Raw genomic sequence first — 14,444 nt, 5'->3', positions numbered from 1 at the left:
GATTCAAATGAATATAGAAAATAATAATACACAAATAGTTGAAAATACCAGGAAGCCAAAATTCCCAGGAAAATCTTTATTCCTATTGATCTATAGATGGGGTTTTATAGGAATTTCAGTTTAATTTACCCTAGGAAATTTTTCTTTTAGTTCTAATCTAGTGATTAAAATTCAAGACAGAAAACCAAAGTGAGATAAAACTAATAATAATCCATAGCAGACAATCTGTGTTACCACAAACTGAAAGTATTCTGTGTATTTCGTATATGAAGCTGGCCTTTCATGCAGCTCTGTTTGTGTCAAGAAGATAAGATGTTTAACACCTAGTGTTCCCTTGATAGCAAGTAATCCCCAGGAAGGCCACATCTCTGCACTGGTTGGAAACGCCTGAGCATTGGCAGAGCGGAAGCACAGGCAGCCCTGCCTGCCCCGTACCTTCTTGAGCTTCTCGATCATTTCCTCAATGAGGATGTCTCCGTTCTGAGAAACCTTGCTCTCCATCTGAGTCAGCCACTCGCAGAGTTCCTTGTTCTTTTCGCTGAAGACCGCCCATTCATTCAGTCTCTCGTTTACCTGCTGCCGCCTCAAGGAGACCTGGGAAGTTTAAAACAGGACAAGACACCAAAGGATAAGGAGCGGGGAGTCACACCCCGCGAGCAGCCCTGACCAGGTGCCTGGGCTCTGCCCACCGCTGTGCGCCCCGTAGGCCACTGTTCCTGAAATTCAGGATTGGTGGTCCACCACAGGTGGGAGATGCTGAGCCCCGGGTTTCTTTTCTGAAGGTTCCCCTGCACACGGACCTGTTACAAAGGTTCAACTTTGCACAGCTGGCTCAGCTTAGGTCTGACAGATGACCAGTAGGTACAGAGAACTAAAGCAGAAGGACCAAAAAGAAGAGGGAAAGAAGGGAAGAGAAAAGATGGGAGAAAGAAGGAAGAAAAAAGAAAGAAACGAAAAAGTGTAAGTAGGGAAGGAAGGGGAAAATGGAAGGAAAGAAAGAAGGAAGAAGAGCCTCAGGTATCAGGTGAGAGGAGCTGAGGGGACCTGGGAGGAGCCTGAAGAGGAACACGTGTCTCTGTTCAGCTTCACCCTGGCAACTCCACTTGGGGCAAGTTCCTGTATTTCTCTACTCTTTTCAACATTTTTAGTTTTTTGTTTTTGTCTTTTTTTTCCCCCTCAGCATAACAGCTTGACTGAGGTAGCATTCACACATCATGCAATCCATCTGCTTCAGGTGTACACCGAGTGGTGTTTACTAACGGAGTTGCACAAGCATCAACCCAAATCAATGCACACACCCCCCAAACCCTGTAGTCATCACAAGTCACTCTCCTTTTTCTCCCCATGCACCTTCCAACTCGAATCTACTTTTTGCCTCTGGGGATTTGCCTACTGGGGACATTTCTTGTAAGTCAAATCATACAGTAAGTGGATATTTGTAACTGGCATTTTTGCTTGTATTTTAAAGCTTCATCCATGTTCAGAGCTATCAATACCTCATTCTTTTATATTATATTGCTAAATAAATTCCATTGCACAGATATAACACATTTTATTTGTTCATTCATTGATTCAGGACATTTGGGTTGATTCCACCCTAAGTCTACTATGGATAATGCTGTTTTAAGCCTTCATGCTAAAGCCTTCACGTGGACACATTTTCATTTCTCTTGGGTATACAGCCAAGAATACAACTGCGGGGTCACATGGTAACAGCCGGGATTGTTTTCAAAGGTAACTACGCCACTTCACATTCCCATAGCAGTAAGGGTTCACTTTTTCTATCTCCTCACCAGAGTTTGTTATCATCTGTCTTTCGATGCCAGCCATGCCAGCAGGTGGTAGGTGCTACCTCACTGTGGTTTTCATGTGCCCTTCCCTAATGATAATGAAGTTACGAGCTTTCTCATATGATTCCTGGCCTGGTATATCTTCTCTGCAGAACTATCTTGTGAATTCCTTTGCCCATTTTTAAATAAAATCATGTATTATTGAGTTTGAAAAGTCCCTTGAACATTATAGATACTTGTTTCATTTCTAAGTCTAGAATGATTCTAGAATTCTTTTAAGTTCTCTCACTTTATGCTCCTTTTGTTCTCTCAGAGGAGGTTGAGCTATTAAGGAATTTTTCTAGTGGAACTAAACTATACATTAGCCAAAAAAAATATGATTTGAGTGGTAAGGTTTGAAGACCTGTCGGTAATACTAGCCATTCCATTATTGAGTCCACTGCATTAAATACATAACTATTGATTCTCTCTCTCTCTCTCTCTCTCTCTCTCTCTCTCTCTCTCTCTCTCTCTCTTGCAACATTTCACTATGGAAATTTTCAAACAAATACAAAGCATATGCTAAGCACCAATGATATACACCCTAGACTCTAAAATTGTTAAAATTTGGCTTTAGCTTATCAATTCAATTGCTTTTTTATGAGCTTTAAAGGAATCTCCTTTCTTTTTTATTTATTTTTTTTGTTAATTTTTAGATATACATGAGAGTAGAGTGTGTTTTGATATAGTATACATACATCAAAGGAATCTCTAAGATAAAAATGAAAACTATTTTGAAGGTGCCATATGCTTCCTGGGTATCTATTCTGGCTAGAAATGAATCTGTTCATGATGAGGCAGATAATTTTAGCTCCCATACAACTCAAATGTCTGTGTTTCTATATCTGAGAAAAGAGTAGGGAGTTAGGACTTAAGCTGGAGACCCCTTTCTCAGGGCCCGTCTAAACAGTGAGTTTGTAACTCACCATAGTTTTTGAAATTTCAACATTAGAAATTCAATCTTTTGAGCTATTTGGGATGTTTTAAAATAAATATTTCTCTGGGTTGGGTGTCACTGATGAAGCCATCAAGGATTCCCCATCAATATAATTAGTTGAACATTTAGTTTTCATTGAGGTAGTTTAATACAGAAAAGCTTAGAGGGCAATGAGCTCACTTGGGGTGGGGAGTAGAAAAAGCTAAAAAAACAAAACAAACAAACAAACAAAAACCCCACAGGTTAAAATGTTAAAATTTTTAGGCAGATGTCACCTACTTTAAGCCCCACTGGACGGTGCTGGGGAGCTTGCTCCTTCAGTACCCCTTTCCTCTCCAACTCTGAGAGAGAGTGGCTCTGATCTGCTGGGATGTTCAGACTAACTCTCCAGTGGGTCTCCAGTGGGTCACACAGCACCCGAGTCAGGGCCCTGGCTGTAGTTAAGATTCTGGTTCAGCTGATGTTGTGCATTGAAACTGTGTTTTCATAATTGGTAACTGCTTTCTAAAAAAGAGGTTCGAAACTTGTCTTGCTTTGAGTAGCTTCCCCTCTATGTTGGCTACCATCCAGGAGGCAAGCTGGGGCTACCCTCACCCACGTCTTCAGGGAGGGTGATCCTATGATAGAAAAATCTATTCTCCATTACTGTGAGAGGTAGGTGGTCTTATCCCCATTACAGGGATCAGAAGAGTGACACTGAACACCTCTGAGGCATCTGTTTAGAGTCTGTTTATAGTGAGTAAAAGAGGTCCAGCCATGCTTGTGTCTTTGTTACAGGTTGCAATATAACATTATGATCAAACATCCAGAGGCACCTGAGAACCCATCTCCATCGCTTCTGGATAACGTGACCAGGGAAAGGTTACTCATCTTCTCTAAGCCTTACACTCTTCACTTACAAATTAATCCTAATTCTTCCCCAAATTCATCACATGTTTATTTTTTATGGTAAGCGTGTGTCTTCACTGTGCCAAGCACCATTCCCATGTACCAGGAAATAGCAGGCGACAGGGCGGCCCTGGCCACGTTGCTGCTTCACTCTGTCTATACTGTTGTGCATGACTCAGGGCATCCTGGAGCTGTTAGCTGGCTTCCTCCTAGGCACTGGTGACTTCAGTGTCTGTGTATATTCACACTCTATGAAAGCACCTCTGCACTGCTTATCATGGACTTGAAACTTAAGAAGCAGCAGGTAGGCTATAAGCACTGGCTGCCAATGGGGGCCAAAAGATTTTGTTAAAAAAGTAAATTCATTAGAAGAAAGGAGTGTTTTTTTTTTTTTTGGTTTTGTTGTTTATAAGTGCAATATTAGGCCATATATAAATGAACATTACCATCTCTTTGCTTGGATACAGTCAAATCTCTCAAATTATGTTATCAGCTCAGCACACATTTACATTTTCTTACAGGCACAGACACACTGTACTGCCTGCAGAACAGGAGACGGCTGAACAGGAAGTACATCCTTTTCTGCTTCACATACTTCGACGATGACATTTTGCAGGGAAAAGAAATGAGCAATTACAGTGATGTTATAAATTTATATTTCAACTAGAATTTCCACACACACAGTTCTTCAAACTGAAACAGAAGTAAAAGCAAATATCACCCATGGCTGTACACAGGCTTGACTACCCCCTGGGGAGTCTTTAAAAACAGATTTCTTTTATACATTTTTTTTTTTCTGTGCTGCAATGTTTACTTACAGTCCGGCTTCCTCATTCTTACCTGTTCTCAGGTACTCTTGACTCCTATCAGCTACTTTAGAAGAACAGGAACAGGATACTTGCTCCTTAGCAGGGACAATGCTGTGTTCGAACTTAGTTTCTGACTTGTACAATGCAACAGGCACAGGCTCACTTCCTGTTGTGGTTTCCGCGCTCGACAAAAGTTCACCAGAAACAACTCAAGAATTAGCAGCGCATCCACCTCCTTCCTTAAGACTGACATGTAGGCACCTTGACCAAACCCATGACTAGAGTCCTGCTGGCAAACAACTTGATGTACCATGAAGTACAGCGAGGTCCTCAGGACACTTGGACATAGAAAGTTTCTAGAAACACTATGTATTCCATAGCTTCCTCTCCTTTACACCTTGATGTATGCATGGGTGCAAAGCATTAATCTCTTCACAGCATATTCTGTGACCAAAAGCAACTTTCAAAATGTGTTTTCAAACAGACTGTTGCCTAGGTATCTAGTGGTCATTTTTGCAACATCTACATGTATAAGAATCAGTAATAATAGTAATACTTTCATGGCACTGTTAAACAAGTTTTCCCAAATCAAAGAATATTACATGACCATAATCTTAACTTCCAAAACATTAAAACTTGTGTCATTGTTTTATCATTGGAGGAGCAGAAGCATAAAGACATAGAGTCTATATCTTTTTAATACACAGGGGGCTGGGGTGTGGCTCAGTGATAGCATCCATCTTACAACTAAAATAAAATTAAAAAAAAAAAGAATGTATAGGGTTGGGGACATAGTCCACTGGCAGAGCAGTAGCCTCACTAGCACGAGGTCCTGGGTTCCATCCCCTCTACTGCTATACTGCACAGACACACACAGACACATAGTGAACACTCAGCTGTGCTGGGCATTAGCCATACAGAGAAAAGGTCTTTGCACCTTAGCTTTTGGAATCAGATCACAAACAAAAAATTAAAATGCCACGCTATGGAACAGCACAGACCAAAAGGGAAAGGGTAGTTCACAGGACTAAGAAAATCTCAATGACAGAGCATAATGTCACAATGCCACCGGGTTGTGGAATATGACAGACCACAGGCTAGAAATCCGAAGGGAAGAAATCATCAGCTTAGGCAGGAGGAGTGGCAGGATCAGGCTTTTAGGGAGGGATGTTCATGTGTGTTTGCCAAGGAAATGGCCAAACTCTGAGGTGTCACCTTTCTGAAGAACTCTGCAGGATTCCATTAGCTACAGAAATGGATCTGGTCTAACGTTGAAAAACATGAAGACAGCAAACTTTATTCAAAATTAAAAATAGATGAACAGGCTCAATAAGGGTAAAGGAATCATGCTGTAAAAATTTGCCATCATCTGTCACCACAAAATAGGCTCCATTTATACATCATGGTAAGATCGTTACATCAGGACACGATAGGATGAGTGACTATGGAAATGCATTCCTTCTGGGTTGAAGAAATCAGAAAAGAATAAAGTGTGGTGATTAACAGTGCCACTTCCTATGGGGAACTTGATGGAGGTTTCTCATGGTTGTTGAGAATACAGAGCTCTGTGCAAAGTAGCTACATTCATGCTGAACGTGAATCACTCACAGGCTGAGAAAAGCCTCTCTCCCGTGTCCTGCTTTTTGCAAGAATATATTCACAAGAAAAGGGTTCACACATCTACCAAGTGTGCCTAGAGTCCCCCTTTGGTTCACAAGATGAGAAAATTCTGGGTTTTCATTTAAACCTTCAGAAGGAAGTTTCTGTAAGAACATATTTCTTCTTGATGTCAAATAAACCAAGAGGCTCTGAGCCTCTGTTTAGTAGTTCCTGGAGCACAGGGATAAGCATCCCTAAAGTTGGAGGAGGTAGAAGGATGGGAGAGAAAAGAGATGGTAGAGCAGTGTAGCTGGCATAGAGACCAAGAGGCCACCCTTCCACAACCTTTCCTCCACCAGATGACACCTACATATGCCCCACTAAGGCCTGCGTCTCTGGCCTCTACTGCATCTGCAAGCTTACTCCTGCATCCATTGTCCCCTGCACAGCAATCTCACTCCACGCTCTCCATCTCAGGCCTCCCTTGAAGATTTACCCATTCCAAGAAGCACCTCCTTCATTCTCTTCAATCCCTATCATCCTTAGCTCATTTATATCTTTATATATTTTCACATATTGTGTTTAACCCGGTTATACATGGTTTTCTTTGTAAAAGTTTGTGTAAATTAAAAGTTTGTAAGCTTGATGGTGGGAACATCTATTACGGCTGGTCAGATTTACAATAATGGAAATGAACAATTCAACTGAATAATTAAGTGGCATAGCCTATAATGTGCTAGGCATGGGGCATAGTTACAGATGGGGAGAGACAGACTTGGGCCCTGCCTCTTGAAGGGTAGGTCCATAAGCCTCTTGGGCAACTGTCTGCTCATTTGTGAGCCTGCAATTTGATACTCTCTTGGTCCAGGGTGTCCTCTTACTGCCTTTCCACCAACTTTTCCCTTTCATTTCCAACTCAAAGACCAACCTTCTAAATCTCTTCTAAAGTATTGCACACACAGAAAGGTACTCAAAACATGAATAAAGTATGACTAACCATGCCACACACCCTTTAATTACCAGGAAACAACCAGGATGAGAGTAACAATAAATATTCCATAACAGAACTAGCTCTGGAGTGTTAGCTGAAATTGCAAATAAAACAATACTTTTTCATGTGTTTAAAACATATAAGATGCCACTAGTATCTACCTAGCAAAATAATCACATCTGTCAACCACAGCTTTGCGCTTCCTCTTAAAAATACTACACCAGCCAATGAAAGGAGAGGAGAGAATCCAGTTTAGATGCATCAAAGATACAATGGTAAGACATAGTTGTCTTGGTCTGGAATGTTCTGGCAATAACCACAGGGTTCTTCTTTAGCTGGTACCATAAGCTATGGGTGGGTCCAAACCTGGTCAAGCCACCTGCCACTGAATCACCACCCAGCTTTCCATCACGATGGTCACTTTCCACGTATGGCACTGGTCTTACCTGGTGGCACAGTTCTTCCCACTGCCTCTGCAGGAGCTCTATGCGCTCATTAAGAATGGAGATGTCGTCAGCACTGATGTAGGCAGACAGGGAGCCCCTCAGCAATGTCAGTTCTGCCAAGTCATCCGTCCAGCTCCCAACGGCACTTTCTAATTCCTAGATTAAAAAAGAAGTCCTTGAAAAGGATTCTTGAAAAAATGGGCCTAGTAAATGCCCATTCTTACTTATTAGAATTTTTCTCTAATAGTTATCTTGTCATCTACTGTCAACAATTTCTCACATCATTTGAAATCCTTCCAGATAAAATTCCATTTCCATTCTCTAACGTGGGATCTGTTTCATTTTCTTCCTACATAATCTGATCAATTGCCAAGTTCTTCTGATAGCAGACTTGCTTGCAGAATCTTTCTAACATCTATTTACCATCTCAACGATCTTGTTTTTTCTTTGATGGCTTTTCCTAACTGATGTTTCAGCACTGCATTGAACTTTAAACTGACGTCATAAACACACAACCCATACTTTCTTTTTGTCCTAAGTTACTGATCACACTAATGAAATATTTTCATTTTCATACACTATGAGTTGCTATATTCTGTGATGTATACTTACAAGATAATGGTGGAGATCTATTATTACTAAATTAAAAATAATTCCCTGAATACATTTTCTGTAGGATCAGAAATTTATTTAAGTTACTGAAAAAGATTATGTACCCTGTTCTTTTGGGAAATGATTTAAGGAGAAAAAAAATCTTATAACAATATTTGTAAGAGTTGACATTAACTTTTGCAATACTTTGATGGATGGCTGATTTTGCAATTTGTATAACTCTTGTTCCCTGCCAGTTGTTGCCTTTAGAATCCAGCTAATTTAGTGTATGAATAGAAAATTTCACATGGTTGGTTCCTTCTCTTTTTGTCTCTTCACACAGGAAGCAAGTTTCCAAAGGCAAAAGTAATTAACAATACTGTCTGAGGCTGACTTTCCAGGCAATTTAGGCAAACAAGGTTTTAGCCTGATTTTCCAAGTAATTGCTTTGTTTTGCTGCTAAGGTTGTTTGGGGAAGAGGAGCAGAGAGCCAGATTGAAAGGCATCCTTTGAATCTACAAACTCAAAAGCAGAGTATGTGTCCAGTATTTGGGGAGATGAAAAAATGAGACTCCTTAGAAATAGCATCTGGCTGAAGGATCAAAATGTTCCGGTAAATTAAAAATGCAACATTTAAAAATGCAACATTTACACCTTTGGAGATGTTAAATTGTGATACCAATGTAAAGATTTTGCTCATTTTATGCCAGTTCCTGGTCCTCAATCCAAACAGCAGATTTGGTGAAGAGATTGAAAAAACAAACAACACTAACATCAGGACCCACTGCTTTGAACATTCTCCATGAGGCGAGTCAGTGTGGGAAAAGTACAGCCTTTAAATGCATCAACTCGGAGACTTACTTAGTTCCTAGAAGCCTCTGTTTTCTCATCTGCAAAAAGGCAATAACAGAATGTCCTCCTGACTTGTGTTCAGACCAACTGAAACAACACTCATGAGGTCACTGGCACACAGAGGAGCCTAATCAGTGTCCATTCTTACTTAACAGAATCTGTATTTAATAGTTTTTTTGGTAAATTTATAATCACAGGCTTAAAAATAACTATTTACCTTTGTCATCTTCACAAACTTTTGAACGTCACACCTCAAAATAATATTTCATTCACTTGCCATTTGAGATGTGAAGTGTACCACCTTCAATTTTTCCTAACTGCCTTTTCATGTCTCAAAGAATATCTTTGGAATTTTAGTACTGAAGGAAAAATTCTTACATCCACACTTATCAACATTTCTAGACTTAATAATCTCTTGGCTTAAAGGATCAAATTGTTCCGAGAAATTAAAAATGCAACATTTCTATTTACACCTTCTTAATCAAAGTGAGGCAGAGAACTTCCAATTAAAATCCATATCACTTCCGTATATGTAAAATTTTACTAGAATTACACTACAGCCATAATTTACAAATAATTAGAGAACATGAGGACGTGTATAATTTGAAAAAAAAAAAAGTATTAGTACTTTTGATCTGATGAGTACATTGCTCAGCAGAGGACCAGTCTCGAGCTTTACTGGGCTAAGAAGGTGTAAATGGGATGAATCCTACAGCCACTAAATCATGTACGTATTCATGACCTCATCATTCAGGGAGTGGTCTGTATTAGCTACCAATTTGCTTTCAAGCATGATTTAAAGCATTGATCATAATCTTTAAGTAGTTAGAGCCCTGAGTAATAAAGATTGGGTGACTCCTGGTCAACTGAGATTAGCAATTTTTTCTACTTTCTTTGCAGAAGAGTCTGGAGGGGAGGGCGTGTTCTTCTGCAAGCCATAGACAACAGACTGTCCAGGCTGCCAATGCTTTCTGTAAAGTAGACTTTGGCTAAAATGATCCCTCAGTGTGGATGCTTTAGAAAGATTGTTTTTATTGTTCTTGACCTGGCTTTTAAATATCTTTAATGTTTGTGTTTAATTTTCATTAGCTTCAGCAAGTTAATTCATAAACTTTCACTCACTGCAATAAGTGAGCTAAGCAAGTATCACCTAGGAGCTATTTGTCTTATTGCAGTCCCCTGGGATTTTGCATCTGCATGCAGACAGCCAGAGAAGATTGATGGGATTATTCTTCTGCAGGCGTTATCCCTGCACAGGCAGAAGATGGGTGACAGGGATTATCTCCATCTAGTAATTCACCTTGCACCGCATTTGCTCTGCATGAAGCTCCTCATGATGATCCGGTAGAGGCTGGGAAAGCTTCTTTTTGAATGTTCGCAGTTTCTCCAAGGAATCAGCAATTCCTTTTTCACATTTTTCCCAGTCCTATAATGGAAGCAAAAGAAATTGCATGTCAGTTTATTTTGGTGGGAAGGGGTACTGGGGATTGAGCTAGGGCATTCAACCACTGAGCCCTAGCCCCAGCCCTATTTTTTGTATTTTATTTAGAGACAAGGTCTCATTGAGTTGTTTACTGCCTCACCATTGCTGAGGCTGTCTTTGAACTCACGATCCTCCTGTCTCAGCCTCCCAAGCTGCTGGGATTACAAGCATGCACCACTGTGCCTGGTATGTTTTTTTGTTTTGTTTTGGAAATAAATTAGAAAACAAGAAAGAGACACTTTTTAATTACAGAGAAAGAATTAAAGTCACATTGATGAACAGTGAGAAGGGGAGTCCACACCCTTTGCCACCACCGGCAGCATGCGGTCATCCTAAGAGTTGAGTTCAACTCTGACTCTGTTACCTTTTAACTGAATGACTTTAGTAAGCTGATAAGCCTGTGTCTCATATTTCCCAATGAAGATGGAAATAATACAAACTATAATTGTCAGAGAATTAAAATAAGCAATGGGTGTTAACAAACACAACACCCAGAGAATCATGAATACTCGGCAATGTTATCTGAATCCAAATCTGTCTGCAGAGGCAGGGGTATGATGTGGCAATGTGCCTTTCAGCTAACTTCATCCATAACTGCATTCAACGCCCATGCTCTCCCCAATACATTACAGGGGATAAAAAAAAGAGACTATAAAAACACATAGGAGTAAGAGGAGAGAAAGAGAATGTAAAAACAATGTAACCCTGAGTCTGATTAAATTCATCAATGGTATGAGCCACGTGGGTATGAGCTGTCAAAGAAGTGGAAATACAACAGTGATGGGCAGAGTCTTTGACTGGCTTTATCTTGTTACTGATAAAGCAGGTAGCAAAGGGTTGTGTAGAACATAAAAGTCCACACAAACAAGAAGTGGGGGAAGAGAGCTAAGGCACTCTTTAAGAAATATGTATCCAGCATGCCACGTAGTGGTAAGTGCTCCCTGAGCGGTAGAGCATGGCAGCATAGGACCTGGGGGTCTCCACGGGCTGACAAAAGAAAACAGGCATTGTGTGGCTTTGTTTTCAAATGTTACACAATAAACTGGTGGCAATGGCTCCCTCTTGGCAGAGATAGACAATTTGAATGGTGGTTCAAGGGGAATTTCATTTTGTACTCTATATACCTCAATTATTATGTAAAATTTTATGACACATGTATTTCTTTTGTAATTTAAAAACTAAAGAAAAGAGTGGAAGGAGTAATTAAAAACTAAGAAAAAAATGAAATCTCCACAATGGAGATGGATATTTATAGCACCATATCTACAAGTTAACTCTTACTTGGTTTCTCAATGCCATGGAAAAGTAAGTCCAACTAAACAAGTCTCCTCTAGGTTGTCCAACACAGCCCAGTCTTTCCTTCCTAGCATTCTTCCTGTCTTCTCTCCTGACACCTGATTTATTTATCCTTTGCAATGACAACCCACAGGTATAACTGTGACTACAACCATAACCGTCTATCACTACAACTGTCTTTTGTTTTGTTTTACTGACACAAAAAGTAAGGACCAAAGTAATTCCTGCCCAAAGTGTCTTGCTTTTAACCGAACCAAAGGTTTGGTTCCACGTTCTCATTTCTCTTTAAACTTCCTAGAGTGTATAATCATATTCTCTCATCCCTATAACCAGCATAGTGAGGGTAGACAGGTCCTCTTCCTGCTTAAAATGAACAAAACATCCTCATTTAAATCAGGACACACCCCAAAATCTATAAGAATGCAGTCAGTAATTATTCATTGATCTCACAGAAACAAGGACAGCTCATTCTTGTGAAAATACTTTGAGGCATCGGTGAAGCAGGTGACTATGTAGAATATGGAATTATAATGACTATTTTTGACATACATACTTGGAGCATTAGATTGAGAACTAAAAATAGATAAGTATAATAGCTGTGGTGCAAAGATATCCTGAAATGAAGCTCCAAAAATATTAAAATTTAGTTTTATAATACTTTCTTAAACAGATAGAAGGAAGTAAATGACTCAAAATATAACAAGCTTTAACAAGAGAAGAACAGGGATTCCTCCCTTTCCAAGAATGACTTAGACTGTGAAGCTATAATCAAGTCTGTTTGCTCTATGAATTCTAAGGTAATAGCTTAATGCTGTGGTCTGTAAGCATCTATTAATTCAGATGTTTTATACACCAACCAGCAGACAGACTTGTCTTTGGCAAAGGCAGTGACTCAGATACCATGCCTTATTAAATCTCAGGAATGTCTCCAAAAATCACATCACAAATAAAGAAAAATATATGATTAACATGTTCTCTTACAGAGCGAGTTACAATGTTTTAAATCCTTTCCTGAAAGCAAGATGAATTTGGCATATTATATTACTGATGAATTGCACTGTGTGCAAATAATAGTGACTTATAGATGCCCAGGGGTATTTTTGATTGCTTATTTCCCACTCAGAAGGTAATATATCATTAACTAAAATTCAGTAGAACAAATCAAATGGGTGTGTGGACTTTAAACAATAAAAGAGTAAAATCTGCTCCATTAACTTTAGTTATTACGTTTGATCCAAAAAAGTGACAAGTCATTTTAATAGATAATCTCATTGAATTATTGGTGATTATCAACCTATATAATTTAGCATTTACTGTGTTCACTTTTTTAAATGATGACATAAACAATGCTAATTACTGTTACATATTTAGTGCTCAATATGTACCAGGTAATATACCACTTGTCCGGGGATTGGAAAGATTCCAGTAACCAGATTACTTGGTTTACTATGGTTTTAACTTGGTTTTACCCAGGTTTAGGGCACATGCTCTTTTTAAGCTCCTGATTTAATTATGTTTTATACCTGGAATTTGAAAATAAGGGTGAAAATTTCTTGGGGCAGGTGTAGCCCAATCCAAGCTCCCTTCAACTTCCTAAGTGATAGTATGCAGTGTGTATCCAACTAAGGGCTTCATATTCCTCCTGGAGATTTTATTGCCCAGCAACCTTCTTTGGTAAACTAAGCCAACTTGAGAGTATCATTTTGGGTTGGTTTTCCCCTGCTATAAAATAAGAGATATCAATCTTGAGAACCATTTTGGAGTTTGAGTTTAGGGAGTGGAACCAATGCTTTGAATTTCTGTCTAATTTTATAAAGTCATCTCATGGCTAAGCCTTAGCAATGGCCATTAATCAGAATTCATAGCATGGACAGACCTTTTCCAGTTTCAATTACGTTGTTGGGGGATTGTCCTGAAAAATGAAATGCTGAAAATGGAGAAACTTGTCCAGTTCCTGCAAGATAGGGCAAAGTCTTAAATAAAACGCACAGGCTCAAAATCCTGCAGGTATTGCTCAATGATCTTTGAATACTTGATTTGCAAGGAAAACAATTGGAGAAAACAGTACAACTATTAAAAGGCCCTTTTAAATTGAACCTACTTTCAGCAAGAAAGCCAGTTTTTTCTTCTGCTCCTCCAGGTGCATGCTGGCCAATCTCCATTTCTCTTGGATTTCAGTGAGTTCAGCTTGCAAGGCGGCCTCAGCTGCGCTGTCTGCAGTCAGCAGGAGCTGCTTGCCAGCCTCCACCGTCAGGATGTAGCTCCCTTGTTGTCGCAGGAACACCTTTTCTTTGAACTGAAAGGAAGGGTCACTTTTTACTTTTTCGACTCTTCTTCATCCTTTTCCTACTATAAGTATTCTTAGTGGCCCCGCATGTTAGCATATGCAGCCTGCCCTCTTTCATCCAGCAAGCATTTGTTGAGATGGTACTTTGTGCAGGAATGAACCATGTATAATGAATGAGAACACAAGAGGGAAAGGCTTCCTTTCTACCCTGAAGTCAAATACAGTCAGGATATAATATGAGATTTGCTTTATAAAACTGGTGTGCAAAGAACATAGAGCATGGCAGGCACAGCATAGCTTCCCCAAAGTGGTGAAGTGGGTTGGGACTTCTTGAAAGACGCATGAAGGCAATCTTATCAAGTGATGAGTCGAAGCAGAAGCAGAGGAGAGAACACCTTCCCTCAGGGAACTGAGGATGCGCACGTCCACTGTACAG

At 39.7% G+C, this 14,444-nt stretch overlaps 1 protein-coding gene across 15 annotated transcripts in view; it reads right to left on the bottom strand.

Moving 5' to 3' along the window:
• The window catches only part of Syne1 (spectrin repeat containing nuclear envelope protein 1), a 428,203-nt gene that overhangs the window by 49,208 nt on the left and 364,551 nt on the right, over positions 1 to 14,444 (bottom strand). For all 15 annotated transcript variants that reach the window (XM_078018867.1, XM_078018877.1, XM_078018878.1 and 12 more), the window contains 4 exons: positions 13,823 to 14,017; positions 10,243 to 10,368; positions 7,500 to 7,655; positions 436 to 594 (listed from right to left, as the gene is read on the bottom strand). In XM_078018867.1, the coding sequence (XP_077874993.1) occupies positions 436 to 594; positions 7,500 to 7,655; positions 10,243 to 10,368; positions 13,823 to 14,017 (636 nt within the window). The remainder of the gene's footprint in view (positions 1 to 435; positions 595 to 7,499; positions 7,656 to 10,242; positions 10,369 to 13,822; positions 14,018 to 14,444) is intronic.

This window comes from Ictidomys tridecemlineatus, chromosome 8, assembly GCF_052094955.1.
Source record: "Ictidomys tridecemlineatus isolate mIctTri1 chromosome 8, mIctTri1.hap1, whole genome shotgun sequence".
In the NCBI taxonomy this organism is placed as follows: domain Eukaryota; kingdom Metazoa; phylum Chordata; class Mammalia; order Rodentia; family Sciuridae; genus Ictidomys; species Ictidomys tridecemlineatus.
The sequence above is the reverse complement of the archived record's forward strand: the minus strand, read 5'-3'. Positions and strand labels throughout refer to the sequence as shown.